A 25142-nucleotide genomic window follows, 5' to 3' on the forward strand; every position below is an offset into this window, starting at 1 on the left:
GAATGGTGACCTTATAAGATCATGAGGTGCATTGAGTGAATAGCTAAGGTATTTTCCCCAGGATAGGGGAGTTCACAACTAGAGGGCATAGGTTTAAGGTGAGGTGGGAAAGTTTCAAAAGGGGCCTGAGGGGTAATGTTTTCACACAGAGGGTAGTGTGTGTATGGAATGAGCTGCTGGGGAAGTGGTGGAGACTGGTACAATTACAGCATTTAAGATGTTTGGATGGGTACATGAATAGAAAGGGTTTAAAGGGATGTGGGCCAAGTGCTGGCAAATGGGACAAGGTCAGATTGGGATGTCTGGTCAGCATGGATGAGTTGGACTGAAAGGTCTGTTTCCGTGCTGTATGACTCTGTCCTCAAAGGGTGTGTGGGATCTCTATTTAACATCGCTGTGCAAACAACTGGAATGCTGAGAGTTTTACAAGTGAATGTTGCTGCTGATGTGGAAAATAAATTTCATTGTCTGGTGCAAATTAACCAGGAAAATGCCAAAGTCTGGTTTAGAAATGGAACTTTCTCCAGTGGCGCAAATTGAATTGAATTTCATAATCCTCAAGGAGAAAGCTGTAGTTGCTGTAGTTCCCATCAGTCACCTCAAATACAGGACATGGCTCACAACTAAAATCTAACTTGGCCAATGTTTGTACTTTCCATTTTAAGTTCTGAGACTTTTGTGCGAGAGGTTGTTTTGATCTGTAACAGTCTAAAATTGTCATAAAAGGTTAATACTGCATGTGACTTAAACACCACGTACTATGATGATGGCATATGGACTTCTGGGCAAAGAAGCTTAGGAATTGGAAGGATTCTGACCTTTCTTCGAAGTCTTTGTACCATCAATTCAATGTAGCCAGTGCATAACATTCAGTCAAATATTTCTTATTTACTGGATACCCTTTCAGGGTGGTAACTATAATTAATGGAAAACCACAATGATCAGTGCTAGGGCCACGATTATTTAAAATATATTTAATGACTTGAATGAGGGAAGTGAATGTACTACAGGGAAGTTTGCACATGACACAAAAACAGTGGGAATGCAAGTGGTGAGGATGACACCAAATCTACAGAATGACATAGACAGGATAATCATATGGACAAAAACTTGGCATATCAGCATATGCCTTTGCTGCTATATAATCCCAAACGTGTGGAAACAGGCCATTCAGCCCAACAAGTCATAGAGTCATAGAGATGTACAGCATGGAAACAGACCCTTTGGTCCAACCCGTCGATGCCGACCAAATATCCCAACCCAATCTAGTCGCACCTGCCAGCACCTGGCCCATTTCCCTCCAAACCCTTCCTTCCTATTCATATACCCATCCAAATGCCTCTTAAATGTTGCAATTGTACCAGCCTCCACCACTTCCTCTGGCAGCTCATTCCATACACGTACCACCCTCTGCATGAAAAAGTTGCCTCTTAGGTCTCTTTTATATCTTTCACTTCTCACCCAAAACCTATGCCCTCTAGTTCTGGACACCCCGACCCCAGGGAAAGGACTTTGTCTATTTATCCTATCCATGCCCTTCCTAATTCTGAACCCTTTCAAGTTTCACAACATCTTTCCAATAGGAAGGAGAGGAACATTCCATTCAGACTCTTCCCCTAACCATCCCCCCCGGCCCTATCCCTGCAACCCTGCATTTCCCATGGCTAACCTATACATCTCTGAACACTGTGTGGGAGGAAACCGGAGCACCCAGAGGAAACCCACGCAGACACGGGGAGAACGTGCAAACTCACACAGCCAGTCGCCTGAGTCGGGAATTGAACCCGGGTCTCTGGCGCTGTGAGGCAGCAGTGCTAACCACTGTGCCGCTGTGCCACCCACGGATTGTGGGAAGAAACCGGAGCACTCAGAGGAAACCCAGGTAGATGCAGGGATAATGTGCAAACTCCACAGTCACCTGAGGGTGGAATTGAACCCGGGTTCCTGTGTGAGGCAGCAGTGCTAACCACTGAGCCAAATATATTGTCAGAAAATGTGAGGTTATATGGTTTAGCAAGAAGGATAGAGATGGCTGAATATTATTTAAATGGAGGAAGATTGCAGAAAGCTGTGTCACAGAGGTATTTGGGAGTGCTCACTAAAAGCTAATAACCGTGTTCATTCAGTAATAGGTAAGATAAATGGAACTTTGGCCTTTATTTCAAAGGGAGAGAAGTATAAAAACAGGGAGATCTTGCTAAAACTATACAAGACACTCGTCAGACCAGAGCTGAAATACATTATGAACAGTTTTGGTCCCTTATTGAAGGAAAGATGAGCTGGTGTCTGAGGCAGTCCAGAGAAAGTTCACTCGGCTGGTATCAGATAGAGAGGGACTCTCTTAGGAGAGAGGTTGAGTAGTTTGAGCCTTTACTCAGTGCAGGTTAGAAGAATGAGGGGTGATCTCATTGAAACTTTGGAGATTCTTGAGGGACTTGACAGGGTAGATGTGGAGAGATTGTTTCCATTTCTGGGAGAGTTTAAAACCAGAGGTTATAACCTCTGAGCAAGGGGTTGCTCATTTAAGACAGTGATGAGGAAGAACTACCTCTCTGAGGGTAGTGCATCTGCGGAATCCTTCATCGTAGAGGCTGGGTCATTATGAATATTCCAAGCTGAGATCGACCGATTTTTAATCATTGGGTTTTAATCAAGGAAAAGGCAGGAAAATGTTGAGGGCAATCAGATCAGCCATTGAAAGGCAGGGCTGACTCGATGGACTCAATGGCCTGCTTCTGCTTCTATCATTTATGAACGTGAAAACTAATTTCAACAATGGTACAACTACCGTATCGTCAATTGCTGCCAAAACTCATTAATTCACAAATGCTTTTTAGGGAAGGAAATAAGAGTATACATAAGAACTAGGAGTAGGAGTAGGCCGTCTGGCCCTTCAATCCTGCATCACCATTCAATAAGATCATGGCTGATCTTTCCATGGCCTCAGCTCCACTTATCCACCCTTTTACCGTAACCTTTAATTCCTTCATTGTTCAAAAAATATCTATCTTAGCTTTAAGAACATTTACTGAAGTAGCATCAATGGGCAGGGAATTCCATAGATTTACAACCCTCTGGGTGAAGAAGTTCCTTCTGATTTTGAGACTATAACCTCTTGTCCTAGTTTCACCTGCCAGTGGAAACATCCTATGTCAATCTTGTCTATTCCCTTCATTATTTTATATATTTCTATAAGATCCCCCCTGTTTCTTCTAAACCTACTGTCCATAACTGGTCTGATCTACATGTGACTCCACACCCACAGCAATGTGGTTCATACTGAAATGCTGGCAAGGCGCTTGGTTAAAGGACAATTCCAACTGGCTTTACTAATGAGATCTGCATCTATGGAGACAAAAAAATGCATTGTTCACTAATGAAAATGCAAGTACGCTATTCATCCTCTGTTAATATAACTTGCTGGTTTGATATATTGTTGCAACAACCTTTATTCTATCCCAATGAACTCCTGCTCCCCCTGCTAAACAATATTTTCTTCCTTTAAGATATTGCTGTTATCACTGGTATCGCAGGTGAATCGCCAGGTATAATCAATCTTTCTGCTAATACATTGTGCGTCTTGTGTTCTGCTGTGTTTCATTTCCAAATGTCAAACCAATGTAAAAGTGATTCAAAGTTATGCCTGCTGGTCTTTTCGGTGCTCCTGTTGATGTTGTGTAAATGTCATTGCATTTTGTGGGACACCATGGTAATTAAGTTGAAATGTTACATGTATCAGTTTTCCTAGAGTTTTCTAGAAAGTGAATTCATTCATCTGAAAAGCCACATGCTATTCCTAATCTGAACAAATATCATTAGCAGAAGAATTCTTCACTACTGAGACAGCTAACTCAAGTCTGAAAACTCCCACCACTGACCTGATTGAATCCCTTACCCTGAGGTAAAGAACTCCTTTGGATTTAATTTTTACTCTAGGATTTGGCTATGGGATAGGTGAACAGATGAGAGGGCCCACTTGAGTTCCCTGGGATTTCTCCCTGTTTTAGATCTGTTAGATTCTCTAATCCTAACCCCTCCCATCACTATATGCCCCCTACTTACTGTCTATGCCCCCTCATGCACCCATGTGAATATGAAAGTAACTAATCTGACAATCTAATAATGCTCTCACTCATTCCAGTGCACCGGATAGTGAAAAAACTCCCAAAAATAAAACCCATTAAAGTCTGTTAAATCTCTAAGTGGTTAATCTTTTTGTAAAACAAACATCTTTTCAGACCTCACAACAAAGACAGCTAATCCTTTCATAGCCTGTTTAAACTTTCAGCCAAACTGTAAACTCAGGGCCCCCAACTGAGACAATTGTAGCTTTTGAAACTCAGCCAAACATTCTTACTGATGTAATGATGGGGAAATGTTAACAAAGACTTGTATTGAAATGGTACAAACAATGGTATTTGCTTTCTAACCTACACCAGGTGGAGGTTAGAATATGCCTGGTGGAGAGTTTTTTTTTTCTTAAAAATCTCACTAGCAGCTTAATTTTGTTGTTTCCATGATTAAATTGCAGGGTATTTAAAACCTTCAGACTATGACACTAAAACCGACCTTATCTTCCTGTCAATTAACATCTATTAATTTGTGATGCTTACAGTGCAGATTAAGATCCTCTAATTGGGATCAGTTTCAAATCAGTACTAAGTTCAAATGACCCTCCTGTTTTCCATTAACTGTGAATATCCTGCTCCTCCCCTTCCCTTCCCTCTGCTGGCAGAAATGGGATTTGTCAGAATTGGGAGCAGCATTTCCTCAATTGAGTGCCACCAATTATTTTTATAACCCTGCAAAAATTCTTCTGCCAGAGTTTACATTCGTATTGGTTCTAAGCTGTGTGGACTTTCAGGTGGATTCCTTTGCCTGTTAATTTGAATGATGGGCTCATTTCTTGTTGACTCTTCACCTTGATATTTTCATTTTTTTGTCAAAGAAATAGTTCTGTTTTCAAGTCTGTTCCTTTTGTGTTTTAATCTTTCTAAGTGTAGTTTTGCGGGATTTTGCAAACTGCGTTCAGTGAACACAACAGAGCTCCAGCGTGTTTCAAAGCTGCCTCAACAGCTTTCACTGCAGCATGTATTTAAAGAAAAGGGATCTTGTGTGGAGGAGCTCAGCTAATCTGCTTTTAATGTTTACAGAGCTAAAGAAACTTTTCTCCCCATTAGTGTTCAACCGCAAGGAAACAAAATTTGCTGGAAAGGACCCATAGTATTTTGAGATTTCCTTGTAAAACTGGGGAAGGGCTTGATGGGGATCTCCTGCAAACAAAGTAGAAATTTCTGATTGAATCGGCTTGTAACAGTTTGGACATTGATTAAGCTTGATTCTGACTCTGTGGCAACATACAGTAAACCAAATACTTTGGCAAAGATATCTATGGACAGACATAGACAGAAGTCCAGAGACTGCCCAACCCATCGTCGCCTCCTACAAGTGACCTTTAGTCCAAATAGGAGGCCTAGAATAGTTCATTCTCCAAATAGCTGTGCTCATGTCAATCTCCCAGTCTATTTGCCGTTGACTTGAATGCGCATGAGTCCATAAATAATCTTTTATAGAGCTCATTCAGTTTGGATGGTCACAGCTAGCCAGTGTGCCACACTTCCCACATCCCTTCACCCTATAAGTTAGCAAGAGTGTAAACTCTTAATTAAACTTTGGTCAACTAGTTAAAGGAGGCTTTACCAAATCTATACAAGCCACTCATCAGATTGCAACTGGAATACCATGTGAACAGTTTTGGGCCCCTTTATATAAGAAAAGACATATACCAGCATTGGAGGCAGTCCAAAGAAGGTTCACTTGGCAATTTTTGAGAAGATTTGTAGCTCAGGTTGATGACAAATATGTAAGTTAGATTGCTGAGCTTGAAGGTTTTGTTTTCAGAAATGTCATCACCACACTAAGTAATATCATCAGTGAGAGTCTCTGGTGAAGCGCTGATGGTGTGTTTCTATACACAGACAAAGAAGGACACTGCTTTGACTGGGATAACACACACATCCTAGGACAGGCGAAACAAAGACACCCATGAAAATTCTTAAAGGCATGGCATTCTAACCAGAACTCCATCAATAAACATATTGATTTAGATCCTATCTACCTTACCTTGGGGAAAAAAAAGGACAGGAAATGAGATTACCCACCTTAAGAAACCAAGACCTATAAATAGAGAGGCGGGAAATACCATCATCAGAGACTCTCACTGATGATGTTACCTAGTATGGTGACGAAACGTCTGAAAACAAACCATCAAGCTCAGCAAGCTAACTTGCATATTTAAGATTGATCCCAGGTACAGAGGTGTTATTTTATGAGGAGAGGTTGAGTAGGTTGTGTCTGTACTCATTGGAGTTTAGAAGAACGAAAAATTATCTTATTGAAAGATACAAGATTATTCATGGACTTGACAGGGTAAATACAGAAAGGTTGTTTCCCCTTGTAGGACTAGGGACATAATCTCCGAATAAAAGCATTGCCCTTTTTAGACCCACATGAGGTGGAATTTCTTCCCTGAAGGTAATAAATCTGTTGAATTCTCTACTGCAAAGGGATGTTGAAGCTAGGTCATTCAGTATATTCAATTATCAAATCAACCATGGTGTCATAGAATGGTGGAGCAGACCCGATGGGCTGAATGGCCTACTTCAACCTCCGTCTTGTGGACGAGATTGTTCAACTCTTCAAGCTTATTATGCTATTTGCTAAATCCCATCAGTGTATTCCAGCCCATCTACTCACCTCTTAGGCTAATCTTAGTCTTCAGTTTCAGTTTGCTGCCTCCTTTCTAAAATCCCTGGAAAAAAGACCAGAAAAACTTTTTGAAAGAAAAGATTTCCTTCATCGTGTTCTGAAACACCAACAACATTCAGTTTGTGTTGGTAAAAAAACTCACGTTCTTCGTTCTGTTCCCTCTATATTTTAGGGGAAGATAACGGACCTTACTATGATCCTTCCAACAGTAGCCGAGAAGGAGAAATCCCTGGCAATTCAGAGGTAAACCTTGTTTTCCTGATCTGTGCTGTATCTCTCTATATTACAAGTTCTGTAGAATGGCAATGCTGGTAGAAAGGTCAACACTGGGGGAAAAACAAAGCAAGAAATGCTGAAAATGAAGGGTAAGACATAACAAACTGAATCCAGTGAACAGTTAGTTGTGACTGTGTATGTGAATGTGTGTGTTCAAAATGATAGCCTTGACATTCTTTCTGTACTGATCTGTTGGACCTATTGTGTATCGGTAGCATTTACAGTGACTTAAGTTTGTTGTTTTTTTAATTTTGTTCCTTTTACCCTTGTGTCCTAAATAAAATGAGGTTTGTTTTAAAATGTTTTGGGCAATAACATTAATGTGAAATATGACTTGCAAATTAATGCACACAAAAGTATTGATAAGAATTAATGTATAAATTTTCTACCAGTATGAATGATGAAAAAATGCATTTCCTGCAAAGGGTTTCTCCTTTGAAACTTTGACAGGCATCGAATACAATTTGTGTGTATAATAGTCTGGCTAACGTTCAACCAACAGAAACACACCATTCTCCATTCCCGTTCAGACTTATTCCTGGATAACTAGAAAACCCCTCCAGTTCACACCTTTCTCATGCCTCATTGGAGGTAGCATGTTGGAAATCAATCCCTACTGCTCCTGAGTCTTCACATCAGTGAAATGTTTTGTAAAAGTATGCAAAAAAAAACCCAATTTGCCTGCCCTTTTTCTAGTTTGATAAAAAGCACAGACCTGGTTTCTGTACTTAACAAGAATGACTGACTAGTTATCACAAATAATTAGATTCAAACTATCAATAAACGATTAGGAACTAGCAATGTTTAACTCTACTGGTAGTGATTCTAATGCCCCTTATAAACTCCCACTACTCTAACCCCTTTATAAACACTCACTACTCTCACACTGGGACAGACTTGAAGAGGACAAAAGGGTGTTCTGGGCAGAGGGGAAGTCTGGGAAAGCAGAAATGGTCCTTTTTAACATGGTTTGTTGAGGTGGACCTTCTGGGTTGGCAGGAAATGCTGCACCTTGATTCTCTTTCTCTGGGAACTTGTATCTGCTTGAAGGTGCAGGGTTGCTGGTTCACATGTGTGAAGTCTCTGACTTACTGGCTCAGTGCCACAGGCTTCTATCAACAGCTGAGGGTAAAATGAGGCTTAAGTTTATTTTTACTGGAGAGGAAAGAGAGAGAGCTTCTGTCCCTGCAGAAATCCAATGACTTTGCCAAATATTTACACCCCCAAAGCTGTTCAGCTACCTGGAAACCAATCACATTGTTGTTGGTAGGCAGAAGATCTATTTTATTGACAACTTGTCACTCGTCCTCAGACCAATCAGCTACTTGTTGCCACCTGCTGCTCCATTTCTACAGAGCCATTGGCTCCAGCCTTTCTCCAACCAGGCTTCCATGAATCTATAATGAGAAGCTGTGTAAATAGCACTGACAATGAGTGTCTGGTTGCTTGCTTTCAAGAAGAGTAGCATTCCATCAACACATTTTGTTTTAGAAGCAGTTGTTTTCCCACTTCAGAAATACAGAAAAATAAAATGCATGATCTTGACAGGATCTTCCTTCTCAGCCTATGCCATCTCTGTTTATACATATCTGAGGGGAATGCCTGATCTGTAAAATCGACTGATAACATGAAACGATGAATTGGTACATCCTGGCTGAAGTAATTTGTGAAAAGTAATCATTAAAACAAAACTACTTTAGATAGTTTTGCCTCAGTGGGGTATTATGTATAGCCCTGGCTGCTACTCTTTGGGAAGTCTATGAACACATCGGAGAGAGCACAGAAGAGGTTTATAAGAACAGGTCCAGAGATGGGAAGCTGTAGGTTTGAGAATAGATTTGATAAGTTGGCACTATCCTCCATCCAAAGGTGAAGAGTGAGAGCAAACATGATAGAGGTTTATAAAGTCATGAGGGATCTGAACAGAGTAGACAGGGAGAAACTATTCCAACTCATAAAGATATCGAGAGCAAGAAGGCAAACTTTTAAAATGCCTTTGCGAAAGTAGCAAAGGCAAGGTGAGAAAATTTGCTCATACAGAGAGTGGTTTGGGTTACGACCACACTGCCTGGAAGTGGGCTGAAAGTATTCATAGAATCCTACAGTGTGGAAGCAGGTTATTCAGCCCATCAAGTTCATATTGACCTTCCAAAGAGCATCCCTCCCAGACTCACCCCATCACTGTATCCCTGCACTTCCCATACCTAATCCACCAAACCTGCACATCCCTTGACACCAAGGGTAATTTCCCATGGCCGATAAGACCATAAGACCATAAGACATAGGAGTGGAAGTAAGGCCATTCGGCCCATCAAGTCCACTCCGCCATTCAATCATGGCTGATGCGCATTTCAGCTCCACTTACCAGCGTTCTCCCCGTAGCCCTTAATTCCTCGAGACAACAAGAATCTATCAATCTCGGCCTTGAAGACATTTAGCGTCCCGGCTTCCACTGCACTCCGTGGCAATGAATTCCACAGGCCCATTCACCTAATTGTCACATCTTTGGACTAAGGGAGGATCCTGGAGCACCCAGAGGAAACCTACGCAGACGCGGGGAGATTGTGCAAACTCCACTGAGGCTGGAATTGAACCCAAGTCCTTGGTGCTGTGAGGTGGCAGTGATAACCACCGTGCTATCCATGCACTATGTTTGCTTAATGTATGATTATTGAAGTAGAAACAATGTGCAGGGCAATGGGAAAAAGCATGAGATTGGCATTAAGTCAAAATGCTCACAAAGCTAATAAAGACATGAAGGTTTGTGAATGGTGTCCTCCCTCTGTCATGGAATTCTGTGATTCCCACTTGGGACTAAACATCCAATTGGAACATTTTCCTCACCATACAGACTCAGAAAAATTATAGAGTCATAGAGATGTACAGCATGGAAACAGACCTTTGGGTCCAACCTGATCTAGTCCCACCTGCCAGCACCCGTCCCATATCCCTCCAAACCCTTCCTATTCATATACCCATCCAAATGCCTTTTAAATGTTGCAATTGTACCAGCCTCCACCACTTCCTCTGACAGCTCATTTCCAGACAAGTACTACCCTCTGTGTGAAAATGTTGCCCTTTATACCTTTCCTCTCTCGCCCTAAACCTATGCCCACGAGTTCTGGACTCCCCGACCCCAGGGAAAAGACCTTGTCTACTTATCCTATCCATGCCCCTCATAATTTTATAAACCTCTATAAGGTCACCCCTCAGCCTCCAATGCTCCAGGGAAAACAGCCCCAGCCTGTTCAACCTCTCCCTGTAACTCAAATCCTCCAACCCTGGAAACATCCTTGTAAATCTTTTCTGAACCTTTTCAAGTTTCACAACCTCTTTCCGATAGGAAGGAGACCAGAATTGCATGCAATATTCCAACAGTGGCCTAACCAATGTCCTGTACAGCCGCAACATGACTTCCCAACTTCTGTACTCAATACTATGCTCACATCCAAATCATTTATGTAAATAACAAAAAGTAGAGGACCCAGCACCCAATCCTTGTGGCACTCCACTGGTCACAGGCCTCCAGTCTGAAAAACAACCCTCCACCACCACCCTCTGTCTTCTACCTTTGAGCCAGTTCTGTATCCAAGTGGCTAGTTCTCCCTGTACTCCATGAGATCTAACCTTGCTCACCAGTCTCCCATGGGGAACCTTGTCGAACGCATCACATCTACAGCTCACATCTACAGCTCTGCACTCCTCAATCCTCTTTGTTACTTCTTCAAAAAACTCAAATCCAAGTGGCTAGTTCTCCCTGTACTCCATGAGATCTAACCTTGCTCACCAGTCTCCCATGGGGAACCTTGTCGAACGCCTTACTTAAGTCCGTATAGATCACATCTACAGCTCTGCACTCATCAATCCTCTTTGTTACTTCTTCAAAAAACTCAATCAAATTTGTGAGACATGATTTTCCATGCACAAAGCCATGTTGACTATCAGGCTCACTGGTCTGTAGTTGCCTGGCTTGTCCTTACCACCACTTTAGCCAACCTCCAGTCGCCCAGCACCTCACCCGTGACTATTGATGATACAAATATCTCAGTAAGAGGCCCAGCAATCACTTCCCTAACTTTCCACAGAGTTCTATGGTACACCTGATCAGGTCCTGGGGATTTATCCACTTTTATGCATTTCAAGACATCCAGCACTTCCTCCTCTGTAATATGGACATTTTCACAATGTCACCATCTATTTCCCTACATTCTGTACCTTCCATGTCCTTTTCCACTGTAAATACTGATGCAAAATACTCATTTAGTATCTCCCCCATTTTCTGCGGCTCCACACAAAGGCCGCCTTGCTGATCTTTGAGGGGCCTTATTCTCTCCCTAGTTAATCTTTTGTCCTTAATGTATTTGGAAGAGCCCCTTTTGGATTCTTCTTAAGTCTATTTGCCAAAGCAATCTAATGTCCCCTTTTTGCCCTCCTGATTTCTCTCTTCAGTATATTCCTACTGCCTTTATACTCTTCTAAGGATTCACGCAATCTATCCTGTCTATACCTGACATATGCTTCCTTCTTTTTCTTAACCAAACTCTCCATTTCTTTAGTCATCCTGCATTCCCTATACCTACCAGTCTTTCCTTTCACCCTAACAGGAATTTACTGTCTCTGGACTCTTGTTATCTCATTTCTGAAGGCTTCCCATTTTCCACCGTCCCTTTACCTGCGAACATCTGCCCCCAATCACCTTTTGAAAGTTCTTGTCTAATACTGTCAAAATTGGCCTTTCTCCAATTTAGAACTTTAATTTTTAGATCTGGTCTATCCTTTTCCTTCACTATTTTAAATCTAATTATGGTCACTGACCCCAAAGTGCTCCCCCACTGACACCTGCCCGGCCTTTTTTTCCAAGAGTAGGTCAAGTTTTGCACCTTTTCTAGTAGATATATCCACATACTGAATCAGAAAATTTTCTTGCATCCACTTAACAAATTCTTCTCCATCTAAACCCTTAACACTATGGCAGTCCCAGTCTATGTTTGAAAAGTTCAGTACAGCTGTAATGCTATCCCTTATCAAAAATGCCACTCCCCCTCCTCTCTTGCCTCCCTTTCTGTCCGTCCTGTAGCATGTGTATCCTGGAACATTAAGCTGCCAGCCCTGTCCATCCCTGAGCCATGTTTCTGGAATTGCTATAATATCCCAGTCCCATGTTCCTAACCATGCCCTGATTCATCTGCCTTCCCTGTTAGGCCTCTTACATAGAAATAAATGCAGTTTAATTTAAAATGCAGTCCTACCTTGTTCTCTGCTTTGACCCTGCCTGCTCTGACTATTTGGCTCACTTCTGTTCTCAACTGTACCAGACTCAGATTGATCTCTTTCCTCACTATCTCCCTGGGTTCCCCGCCCCTCCCCACCTTGCTAGTTTAAATCCTCCCAAGCAGCTCTAGCAAATTTCTCTGCCAGTATAATTGTCCCCTTCCAATTTAGGTGCAATCCATCCTTTTTGTACAGGTCACTTCTACCCCAAAAGGACTTCCAAAAATGTGAATTCTTCTCCCATACAACAGCTCCTCAGCCATGCATTCATCTGCTCTGATTCCTGAAGAAGGGCTCATGCCCGAAACGTCGATTCTCCTGCTCCTTGGATGCTGCCTGACCTGCTGCGCTTTTCCAGCAACACATTTTCAGCTCTGATCTCCAGCATCTGCAGTCCTCACTTTCTCCTGTTCACCTGCTCTATCCTCCTATTCATGCCCTCACTAGCTTGTATCACCAGGAGTAATCCAGATATTACTACTCTCGAGGACCTCCCTTTTAAATTCCTGCTTAACTCTCTGTAATCTCCCTTCAGAATCTCAACGTTTTCCCTTCCTATGTCGTTGGTTCCAGTGTGTGCAATGACCTCCTGCTGGCCCCACTCCACCTTGAGACCATTCTGCACCCTCTCTGAGACTATTAAACAGGTTATACCTGACTGATCAGAGTCTCCCATCCCATTCTTCACAGTCTAGCTGCTTCTAGTATGATAGCACTATAATCATCTTTCTCATCAAGCTTCTTTAACCCAGTATTCAAATTGCCTCGGGTAACTTTTTTAAAGGTGCATGTGTTTTTTTTTGTCCTTATTCTAGCTTGCTTGTAGTAAAGCCACACAAGTTCCCAACTCCAATATTTTGAAAACAAATAAATGAACGTGTTCAAAGGAAGTCTAAAGAAGTACTTTTTTTTTAACGTCTCTGTGGGTTTTCTCCCTAATTGCTCAGAGATTCTAAAGATCTGAAAGTCTAGTCTGCTGGGGACTCCAAAAATGAGTCCTGGTGGATTATCAATGTTTCTTGCACTATCAACTGTCAAATGTTAGCCGCAGGAGGCATTTCTTACAATGCTGCCATCGGCACAATGCTGAGGCAATAAACCCTTTGATTCTTGTTCATTATTCTGAAATAAGCAGTATTTACTCTTTCCGAACTTCAATGAAACTGTCAAAGATTGTAAATTCCAATCCACTGCTGTGTGCACAGATAAAGCTCTAGTCAGACTATTGAAGGATGAAAATTGCCACAGCTGCTTTTGGTTTAACCAACAGCAAGTGACATGTTAAATATAACAGTTAGTTTTCAGCTGCTTAGCAATGTCTAAAAGTTATTCAGCTTTGTTGAGAGAGGCAGGGGATAGAATTTAGTTTGATTGAGCCCAGCTTGTTATATTGGAAGACTGTTTGCATGTGAGCCTGCCCCGCTGTCATTTGAAAGCAGTCTTCCACATTCTCGCACTCTGTATTTGGGAGTCTAGTTTAGTTTTGACTCCGTGCATGTATCTTGTCTGTTCGCCCTGAGGCTATAAACATTTCCCCAGCTGTTCTACTTCAACAGTTGTTGCTTCATGATGGTCTGTGCTTTGTCTTTTGCTGCTCTAAGGCAGTCCTGCTTCTTGCACACTGAGGTACTGGAGGGAGTATCTCTGGACTGATATGTACACGTGCACTGTTCCTGAGAATGCATGATTCTTGTCATTTAAATAAGGTGTTTAAACTCCTGATGTCATGTAACACTTGTTCACACAGAGGGTGGTGCATATATGGAATGAGTTGCCAGAGGAAGCAGTGGAGGCTGGTATAATTACAACATTTAAAAGACACCTGGATGGGGACATGAATAGGAAGGGTTTAGTGAGATATGGGCCAAGTGTTGAAAATTGGACGAGATTAATTTAGGATATCTGGTCGGCATCGACAAGTTGGACCAAAGGGCCTGTTACTATGCTGTACATTGCTATGACTTTGTTTACATCAGTAGATTGTAGGCAATCACATTCAGTTCTCTAGTAGTGTCTGTGGCATCTCTCACAGACTTCGAGAGGAGTAGGCCATTCAGCTCGTTTGGGTCTGCTCTGCCATTCAGTATGATCAGAGCTGGTCATCTATCCTTATGACATATTCCTGCTTTCTCCACATAAATCTCTTTCTCGCTCTTGTTCTCTCACTGTCTCTCTCGCTCTGTCCCTCTCACGCTCTGTTTCTCATTCTTTTTCTCTCTCTCTCTCTGTCTCTGTCTCTCATTTTCTCTCTCTCTCTCTCTCTCTCTCTCATGCTCACTCTCACGCCCTCCCGCAGCAGCCTCTGCCTCCACCTCCCGTGCAGTGGTCCCGAGTATGGGACCTGCCACCTTCTGATTGGCCGGTCGCTCTCAGTAAGTGAGCTTTCTACCTGGCTCCTCTTTTCCGGGGATGGTCAGTTGGTCTGTCTTCACCACTGCCCAAGTGGCTCCTGGTTCAAGGTGGTGGAGGGGCCTTGCCTAGTAGAGGCCATGCCCCTTATCCTTCTGCAACCATCAGGGGTGATGCCCCAATGCCCCAACAAGATTCCGCTCTCTGTCTGTGCCTCTCTCTCTCTCTTTGCCTCCCTCTCTCTCTGTCCCTCTCTCCCTCCCCAACCCCACTACCCCTCCTTTATACGGTCAAACAGGGATTGCTGTCCATTTGCTTACTTCTGCAGTAGATAAAAACAGGCCTCTATTCCTAATGAAGGGCTTTTGCCCGAAACGTCGATTTTCCTGCTCCTCGGATGCTGCTTGACCTGCTGTGCTTTTCAAGCACCACTCTAATCTAGAATCTTACTTCTGCAGTATTCAATTACATCACCAAAATCAGGATGAATCTTATCGTAGCACGTTTTCCAACTCGTTTGAATGAAGAAGTTATGAGCAGATAGGGCTACAAGAGAATCTCTAACCCACACGGTTTAATCCCTGGGCATTCACAGGGATTATTACCTACAGTTCTGCCAGTGTTTGGCTCCTGCAGCATCTCATCTCTACTTGCCTTTCACTGCTACATGGGGATCTACTAAATGAAGAAGAATTTCCTTTCAAAGATATGCAAGTGTGTGACTGTTAGAGTTAAGAACTTTGGTTGGATGCAGTCTTGGAAGTTTAGGCACATGACCTCTAGTTACCCAACAAACTGCCCCCTACCCTATCCTATTGATCACCCACAACAGTCTCTATGCAATGCCTACATGGATTAATTGAAAGGTTGCTAAGGGCTGATTTGAATAATTCTTTATCCACAGTCAAGCTACCTTTTCTGCCTCGACACCACTATCTTTTACAGAACAATTTAAAAGAGGGACTTTTTTTCTTGAATGGTTCTGTAATTTGTCTTCTGGGTTGATCCCAGTTGCAGAAGTTTCATCCCAAGATGAGGCCATTCTGGTGATAGTGTGTGTGTACATCTTCGAGGAGAAAGTGAGGTCTGCAGATGCTGGAGATCAAAGTTGAAACTTTATTGCTGGAACAGCACAGCAGGTCAGGCAGCATCCAGGGAACAGGAGATTCGACGTTTCGGGCACAGGCCCTTCTTCAGGGCCTGCTTCACAGGCCCTTCTTCATGAGCACTCTCTGCTCATTCCTGAAGAAGGGCCTGTGCCCGAAACGTCGAATCTCCTGTTCCCTGGATGCTGCCTGACCTGCTGTGCTGTTCCAGCAATAAAGTTTCAACTGTGTGTGTACATCACCAATAGCCAAATACAGCTAAAACATCCAATAATCAAGCTGATTGCATGACCCAGAAGCAAATTTAGAGAGATGATGTGGGCAGCAGAAAATAAGAAACCTATTACTCCAACAAGATCGAATCATCTAATTTTATGTATGTATTATACCTTCTGGCAGTCATGGCATTGCACGTTAATTATTTCAATCTTAAAAAGCCCTGCCTAAATGCTTTCTGTGAAAGGCGAAAGATTTAGTGGTTGATAATGGACAGTTTGTGAGATTTTAAACTCCAGTGGCCAATAGTCTAGAGAGCTCCAATATAACAAGGACCTCTTTGTGGAAGCAAGGCTATCACTGTATGTTCTCACGAGTCACTAATGGGTTTTGATGAATATTAGCTGAGGAGTTGAAGATGATCAATCATCCGTGATCTCATTGATGACAGAAGAGACTAGATAGACCAAATGGCCTATTTTCACTCCTACATTTTATGGTCTCACTGTCTATGCATGGAATAAAGGGGACAATTTTCACAAGACTTTGGTTAAGGCAGTTTAGCAGGGTATAGGAAAATGGGTCAGCCAGTCAAGACAAAGGCATTTCTTCACTTGGAGTTTTGAATCTATGGAATTCTGTGTCCTGGGGACTCCAGATACTCAGCCTTGAGGTCAATTAATTGTTAAACACTGAGAGAATTAAAGGATATGTGTGATAGATGAGAAAGTGCAATCAGATTAGCCATAAACCTGTACAAACATATTCTCATCAGGAAGGGTTTTGGTCAGTTTTAAAAGTGTAGGTCTCTCAAAGGGAAAACCAGAAGATATTTTCTAATCAACCTGTTCAGCAATGTCATATTTGGCGCAGGTGAGAATTGAACCCAGGCCTCCAGGTTCAGAGGTAGGGACACTAACACTGTTTCACAAGAGTCCATGTAGGAGCAACAGCACTTTTAAAATTGAAACCCAATTCCCCACCATCTGCCATGGCGAGTTTCGAACCCAAGTACCCAGAGCATCACAAGAGGCCATCATTCAGCCCCTCCAGCCGGCTCACCATTCAATAAGATCATGGGTGATCTAAGTCATAGAATCATAGTGATGTACAGCATGGAGAGAGACCATTCGGTCCAACTCATCCATGCTAACCAGATATTTTAAATTAATCTAGTTCCATTTAGCCCATATCCCTCTAAACCCATTCCTATTTGTGTACCTGTCGCAATGTCTTTTTAAATGTTGTAACTGTACCAGCCTCCATCACTACTTCTGGCAAATCATTCCACACATGCACCACCCTCTGTGTGATAAAGCTGCCCCTTAGGTCCCTTTTAAATTTTTCCCCAATCACCTTAAACCCTATCCTGGGAAAAAGACCTTGTTTACTTATCCTATACATGACCCTCATGATTTTATAAACTGTGATAAGGTCACCCCTCAGCCTCTGACGCTCCAGGGAAGACAGCCCTAGCCTATTCAGCCTCTCCCTTTAGCTCAAACACTCCAACCCTGGCAACATCCTTGTAAGTCTTTACTGCACCCTTACAAGTTTAACAACATCTTCCCTATAGCAGGGAGACCAGAATTGAACACAATATTCCAAAAGTGGCCTAACCAATATTCTGCACAACCCGAATGTGACCTCCCAACTCAAGTATTCAGTGCATTGCTTATGTTGAGAGTTCCATTTTGCCATCTGCTTCTGGCAACCTTTGCTTCCCCTGGCTAACAAGAATCTGTCTGTGTATCCACCTTGAACATAGTCAGTGACCTGACCCTAACTCTACCTTCATCTAAGGCTAAGCGGTCCAAAGTTGCAAAACGTTCTGAGAAAAATATTCTGCTCATCTCTGTCCTGAAAGACCAATCGCAGTGTTGCCCCTTGTTGGGAACTCCCATGATTGAAAGACAAAGGGACCCATGGTCTTGATGGCCGACTCCTGTTCCCATTATGTAATTTGTATTACAGTGTTCTCCCAGCAGATGGGTCCTATCTGCCAAGAGCAAAGATCAGATGCCATGGAACTCAAGTGGTGCAGTGGTAGAGGCCCTATTCCTGGATCATGAGGCCCAGTTTCAAGCCCCACCTGCTCCATTAATAATGTCTCTGAACAGGTTGATTTAGAAACTATCTGCGAGAAGCCATGGATGTTCAAATGGATGGATATGCAGAAGATGCCAGCCTCATAGGAATCCGTGTAGTGCAGTGATAGTGTCCCTATAAAACCACCTGTAGAACAGGTCTATAAGAACACTTCCAAAGAGGTCGATTAAAAATATCCGTTCCTCTAGAATGCGTTTCCAAGAAAAAGCCCAGTAATTGAAATAATAACAAAGCATGTCGTGGAGCAATCTGTTGAAGCTGGGGCGTTTTTTTTAATAAATGGAATTTAACAAGGGGCTGCGCTGCTGCATTTTATTTCCATTGCCCTGTGTTCTTTTGAGGAGGCTCAAGCTGGGCACTAAGATGCCTTTTTGAACAGGTTTGTCTGTCTGAAGAAACAGAATTGCTTCAGAGTGCGGTATTTTTACTTGGGGGAGCGTGGGATCAGATGACTGTGAAATGTGCAGACGTCTGCTGAGTTGCTGCCAGTGCGCTGTATTTCCATGCACAGCACTGACGTAGTGCAGCTCCTCTCGGTTAGAATGTAGTGTTAAAGGCAATGAGGAAGGAATGAACAGGCACATTGCTCAGCTTTTAACCAGAGCTGACTAATAACACATTCCTGAGATGAGGAAACTCTGATCAAATAGCTTTCAGCAAATTCCAAAGGATAAAGCGCTTCTTTCATTAGAAAGTGATGGCACTGAGGCCAAACTTTGTCTTGTTGGCAAACTACTTAGTTTAAAAGGGTAAGGTAGGTGGATTGCCCTTCAGATATCAATCACACTCCCAACACAAAAGCCATGTTCCTTTCAATCCTGGATTTGCAGTCAGCTTATTTCTAACGGTCTCTTTAACCCATCAGTGGCTGTCTCACTGTTGGAAAGAATGTTGCTTGGAAAATCTTGCCCTCAAAGTAAAGATTGTTTGAAAATTAGCACAGTGTCATTGCCATCGTTCAATGCATCAGGAATAATCAAGCTCTTCTATTTCTGAGTGTGACAATCTGATTAAGTTGCCCAATTTTACCCAACTGTCTAATTCACGTTAAAAGAATCTGCACGCTGTATTTTTTTCAATTAACAGAGAAACAAATATTTATTATAATCAAATTAGTTTTTAAACCAAGGCAAAAATTAGATAAATTGAATTGCTAATTTATAATTCTGCCTCAAATGGAACCCTTTCCTTAAAATTCCCATAAGTATGCAAGCAGGTACATGAAGAGACAAGAACCAAATACTGTGGCTGGGGAGGCAGCCAGTGAAGCACATTTCTGGCACTAGTCTCGATCACAGACACCAATGAGTCATTTTCTTTTGATTCATGGCTTATTCTTCTGCTAATGATACAAGAGTTGTCAATAACCTGATTCTCAGTCTTTCATTCACTGTTTGAGGATTTGCCCTTTTAATGCCTCTGAAGATAGTTTTCTTCCCCCCACCACTTCTCTTCCCTCTGCACATCCCCGTTAAAAGTACCTTATTCAGAATGTTCTTTCCCTTCTCCACACAGGGAGAGAATGATAGGTATTTCTACTGTATTGTCTCTACATCCAGGTACTAATCAAGTGATTGTAACCATACTAAACCCTCCTGAGCACACGACAACTCATCCCGACTGAAAAGCCAATCACAAATCTGTCTCAGTGCAAATGCACAAGCAACATCATTCTGTCTTGAATGTTCCCTCACTGTTCTTCCTAGTTACAACTCCTGGAGAAATCCAGTAACTTTCTTTTTAAAAGTTGCAACATCATTTTACACAGTCTCCTTGGTTTAAAGCAGTATCTTTTGCTCACATTGCTCACAGTCCACAGTCCAAAAGAAATGTTGTCGTTACAGTACTGACTTGTAAGCTAATGAGTAAAGGGAAAAGAAGAACCCAATTTGAGGATAGCTTTTTTTTGTAACCTAAACCAACCAGCATGTGATTGATGGTACGGTGATTAAACACAAACAAAAACACAAATTGCTGGAAAAACTCAGCAGTTCTGGCAGCACGTGTGAAGAGAAATCCGAGTTAATGTTTCTGGGCCGGTGACCCTTCCTCAGAACCGCCATCAATCATTAAGCATTTTACCCATTTTGACTTTGGCAGTTTCCAGCAGAGGGAATTCAATTAAAATCATATTTGAATGATTCTGATCTGGGTACACAGTGTGGTTGTACAAAATAATATCTCTATTTGTAGTGAGCCAAAGATAAGAGTGTTTTACTGCTAGATTTGTAGAGAATAGAAATGTAATTGATTATAATTCATGGAAAAGACATACAATTGATTGTCTCAATTGTCAGTCAAACAACTGCCTTGTTAACCATCCAGTTGGTGGTAACTCTGTGCTGTAATTAATCCTGGACTGTTCTACTCCATGTTAGGAACTGGTCTACAGGGAAAAAAACTGACAAGTCCACCCCTCTAACCCAAGGAAACTGATTGAAGTTTGTTTCAATTACTGTTACAATAATGGTGTTATATCTTTGGAAAGTTTTTTTGTTTTAATTACTTTTCTCTCACTTTCCTGCAATTAATTGTTTAATGCATCAGTAAACAAGGAGTTATGGTGTAACCACTCTGTGAAACAGCATTCCTCCGACACTCGCATGTATGCTACCACCACTGCTGTTCAGTTATGTGCTACTTTCACTGGCATGCTGGCACACCCGTGCTCCAGTTACATTTGATTTATTAACCCAGTTTACAGCTGTATAACCTGAAAGGATGCTTGCTTGATCTAACATGCAAATCTCTCCTTGGTGTACTCATCAGGTGCTAAGCACAACAACAGAGACTGCATCTCTCATCCATGGTCCGACAAAGGTGGTAAGCAGCATTTGTTAGGTACATCGGTCTGCATGTGGGTGTTTGCATGTGTCTGCACACTCATTCTGTAAATGTAGTGCATGTTGTTAACCTAGACCATGGTTCTTGTCTGTGTTGGTGCCTCAGTTTATTAAAATGTCAAAAGAACGTCATTTTTTGGCTTATTTTGAACTCGCAAACAAGTAAGTGTTCAAAAATCTGGGATTGTCTTTCTCCTGAGAGTTGCACAGTCATTGGTGTCAGTCAACTGTCGGTTTATTTCATTCCAGGTGATAGGAAGATATGGTTGATTTGCCCTGGGTGTAGCATTAGCTATTGATCCCTATTAACATCCAGGGTGACGTGTTCCAAAAACAATGGTGCTTTCAGCCAAACTGTCCTGGTGTAGTTACCATCATGGCAGATACCCATTGTCCAAATATGTCCTCTCCATAAAAATGCCACAGATAAATCTAATTCTCATGCTACTGTCTATTCTCCATTATCAACAGACGGATGATACTATTCAGCAATAGTGCTATCAAGCAGCAGTTCCTCATCAATTATCCACTCACCGATTTTTGGGTCAGTTCTCCCAAGACCACTCAGCTCCAGTTTTTACTAGTACATTCTTCTAATTTTAAATAAAGAGCTGAATACCAGAGATGAGGTGAGAGTGACTGGCCCAGATGCAGCACCAACATACCAGTAGTCAAACCAAACCCAGCAGGAATGGGGGAAATCTTGCAATGGCTAGAATAAACCGTGATGCTGTTGAGGAGCAAGTCACTGCAGATGCTGGAATCTGTACCGAAAACAACAAACACTGGGGATCACAATGGGTTAGACAGCAACCATGGAGAGAGAGCAAGCTAACGTTTCAAATCTAGATGACTCTTCATCAACTGACACTTCACTTCAGCTCTGATGATGGAACTGTTAGCATGAGCTTGTTAAACCCTGCTCCACCACTCTATATGACCATGGCTGAATGTCTCTCAGTCAATCGATCCTCATAGCCATGAACACCACTGCTAATCCAAAATCTGTCAATCTTCACCGTAAATATATTCAAAGACTGAGCACCCATGGGAGAAAATTGCAAAGGTTCACAACCCTCTGACTAAAAAATAAATTCTCTTAATCTCAAACTTGAGTGGCATCTCCCTAGTTTTGAAGTTTGCTTTGTGATTCTAGACTCCTTGACCAGGAGAAATACCTTACCGTGTCCCACTGTTTATTGCTTTAAGTATTTTGTGCATTTCAATAAGATCACCTCTCATTCTTTAAAACTCGAGAGAATACAAGCCCAGTTTGCCTGATTTCTCTTTATAAGACAGTCCTGCCATCCCAGAAACTAGTTTGGTGAACTTTCATTGCACTCCCTCTATGGCAATAAGATCTTCTTGAGGTAAGGAGACCAAAACTGCACACAGTACTCCAGGTGCAGTCGAACCAAGCTCTTATATAGTTGAAGCAAGGCTCCATTATTGCCGAATTCCAATCCTCTCGTTATAAAGTTTGACATTCTATTAGCCTTCCTAATAATAAGTTGCATGTCAGCCTTCAGTAACTTATTGACGAAGACACCCAAGTCCTTTTTGTATGTCTCAACTTTCCGACCTCTTAACGTTTTAAAAAATATGCTGCACATCTGTTCCTCCTGCTAACTATTCTAAAAAATGATTGTGGTTATTGTTGGCTAAGCATGTTAATTCCAGAACATTGCTATGGGAGTGAATGAACTCATTGACTTAAGATCAGCTAACCACTGCTCCTTGATGAATACATATAGCTATGGTTCAGTTCAGAGGCTGGTGATCCTACATTGACCTCACCTTTTGACTTCCCACAGTATCTTGGCCATCAATAAGGCACAAGTCAGGAATGTGATACAATTTTGTCCACTTGACTGGATGGGAAGTAGCTTCTGCAACTCCATCCTGAAACGCAACAATATCCAGGATAAAGTCATCTCTTTTTATGGTAGAATCTAGAACTCTGGGTCACTCCTGAATATAGGAATACCATGTAGAACAGAGACGAGATTTTATTTTGCAGAGGGTTGTGAGCCTTTGGAGCGCTGTTCCTTAAAAAGTGGTAGAAACAGTTTTTGAACACTTTTATGGGCGAGCTGGTCGATGAGCAATTCTTGATAAGCAAGGGAGTGGAAGGTTGTTGGAAGTCACTGGGAATGCGGAGTAATCCGATCTGCCACGGTCTTTTTTCAGAAACAAAAGCAGAAATTTCTGGAAAATCTCAGCAGGTCTGGCAACATCTGTGCAGAGAAAGCAGAGTTAACGTTTCGGGTCCAGTAACCCTCCTTCAGAACACTGGACCCGAAATGCTAACTCTGCTTTCTCTCCACAGATGCTGCTGAGATTTTCCAGCACTTTCTGTTTTTTTGTTTCTGATTTCCAGCATCTACAGTTCTTTCAGTTTTCATTATAATCTTACTCCGTGCAGACTCAAGGCATAAAGTAGCATTCTCCTGTTCCTAATTTGTAAGCCTGTATGAATTCACCTGCATGGAAGCTTTAGATATTTATGTAATGGCTAGTTTACCTCCAATCAGAGCACCATCATTGGCCACCTTAATAAACATGGACACCTCTTTTCCTCCAGCATTCCACAGTCAACTGTAAAGGAGTTGGGGGTGTGGATTTGTGGTTAAAGTCAGATCCATCAGCATCTTATTAAATGGTTCAGCAAGTTCAAGGGGTTTGGGGTTAAGTGGCTGACTCCTCCTGCTCGTATGTATATTTATGTGTAACCACATCATTGGCCACCAGCCACCAGCTGAAACATTCGCTCCATGCCCAGTGCAATGTGGCTGTACTGTGCACACTGTATACAGCACACGCTGCAACAACATACACTGTTACAGGAGCTTTTCTACCATCTGTAACCTCTAATCAAAAACACATGAGAAGACCAACACATGCAAATCCCCCTCTGAAGAGAAAGTGAGGACTGCAGATGCTGGAGATCAGAGTTAAAAAGTGTGGCGCTGGAAAGGCACAGCCGGTCAGGCAGGATCTGAGGAGCAGGAGGGTTGGCGGTCCTGATGAAGAGCTTATGCTCGAAACGCCGACTCTCCTGCTCCTCGGATGCTGCCCGACCGGCTGTGCTTTTCCAGCACCACACTTTTTGACTCAAGTCACCCTCTAAGTCCTGCACCATCCTAACTTTTAAATTGATCACTTTTTGGTCACTGATTCAAAATATCTGCAGCACCCCACTTAAGAACACCGTGAAGAGTATCTTTACTGCTTAGACCAGTAAGTCCCTAGAAAATGTCCTTGGGATCGTTAATACACGTTGCCTAAAACAGCCACATCCTATGAATTAATGGAAACAAAAAATAAGCAACTCTCAGTCATATTCCTGTTGTCTCTATTTAGAAGTACTTTTTTCTTGGCTGGAAATACCTTTGGGATGCCCTGTGATCGGGAAAGATGCGGTATAAGTGAGATTGTATAAAATGATACTAAGTCACCATCATCTTGCCTTCAATGAAAATCAAAATTGGGGGGAATATAAAATCAGCTGCCTACTTTGTGTTGTCTGTTTCCACTGTCGCACATAGTCGAATGTGTTTCCATGTTAATATTCGATCTGTGCTGAAGTCTGGATAGTTTGTTATAATTTAGTTACAGTGTATCAATGAAGAAAGTTCTATTCTTTCACATCGTCCAACCATTATAGTGACTATACATGTTAAGAAATAAGTATTGAAGCAGTTGGGATATTTACAAATGAAAAGCACCATACACAGCATATTATTTTGATCATTTCCCTTATTTTAATATATAAAAAAGAAAACATTGAATATCTAGAAACCTTTTTTTAAAAAGCGACCATCAAAATGGTAAGTTAGTCACCACTTAAGAGAGAAATGAAAGTACAGTTTCAAAGAAAAAAGTTGGTTTTGAATAACTATCACTCATTCATTTAAAAAAGCAATTTTAAAATTTCCTCTTGGAAACGTGAGTATATTTGCCAGGGCCACTATTTATTGCGGAGAAAGTGAGGTCTGCAGATGCTGGAGATCAGAGCTGAAAATGTGTTGCTGGAACAGCGCAGCAGGTCTGGCAGTATCCAGGGAACAGGAGAATCGACGTTTTGGGCATAAGTCCTTCTTCAGGAATGAGGAAAGTGTGTCCAGCAGGCTAAGATAAAAGGTAGGGAGGAGGGACTTGGGGGAGGGGCGTTGGGTCCTCCCTACCTTTTATCTTAGCCTGC

At 42.1% G+C, this 25142-nt stretch overlaps 1 protein-coding gene across 8 annotated transcripts in view; it reads left to right on the top strand.

The window, feature by feature from the left end:
• ano5a (anoctamin 5a) overlaps positions 1-25142 on the top strand; it is a 201600-nt gene that overhangs the window by 51408 nt on the left and 125050 nt on the right. For 3 of the 8 annotated variants that reach the window (XR_006313884.1, XM_043705403.1, XM_043705405.1), the window contains exons 2-4: positions 3507-3545; positions 6941-7011; positions 20865-20918. Coding sequence is in view for 5 of the 8 variants with exons in the window: in XM_043705403.1 (XP_043561338.1) it covers positions 3507-3545; positions 6941-7011; positions 20865-20918 (164 nt within the window). In the remaining 3 variants the exon portion in view is untranslated. Of the gene's footprint in view, positions 1-3506; positions 3546-3819; positions 3902-6940; positions 7012-20864; positions 20919-25142 lie in introns of all 8 variants that reach the window. The other 5 variants (XM_043705406.1, XM_043705407.1, XM_043705404.1 and 2 more) reach the window with 4 other exon arrangements.

This window comes from Chiloscyllium plagiosum, chromosome 16 (genome assembly GCF_004010195.1).
Source record: "Chiloscyllium plagiosum isolate BGI_BamShark_2017 chromosome 16, ASM401019v2, whole genome shotgun sequence".
Lineage (NCBI taxonomy): Eukaryota > Metazoa > Chordata > Chondrichthyes > Orectolobiformes > Hemiscylliidae > Chiloscyllium > Chiloscyllium plagiosum.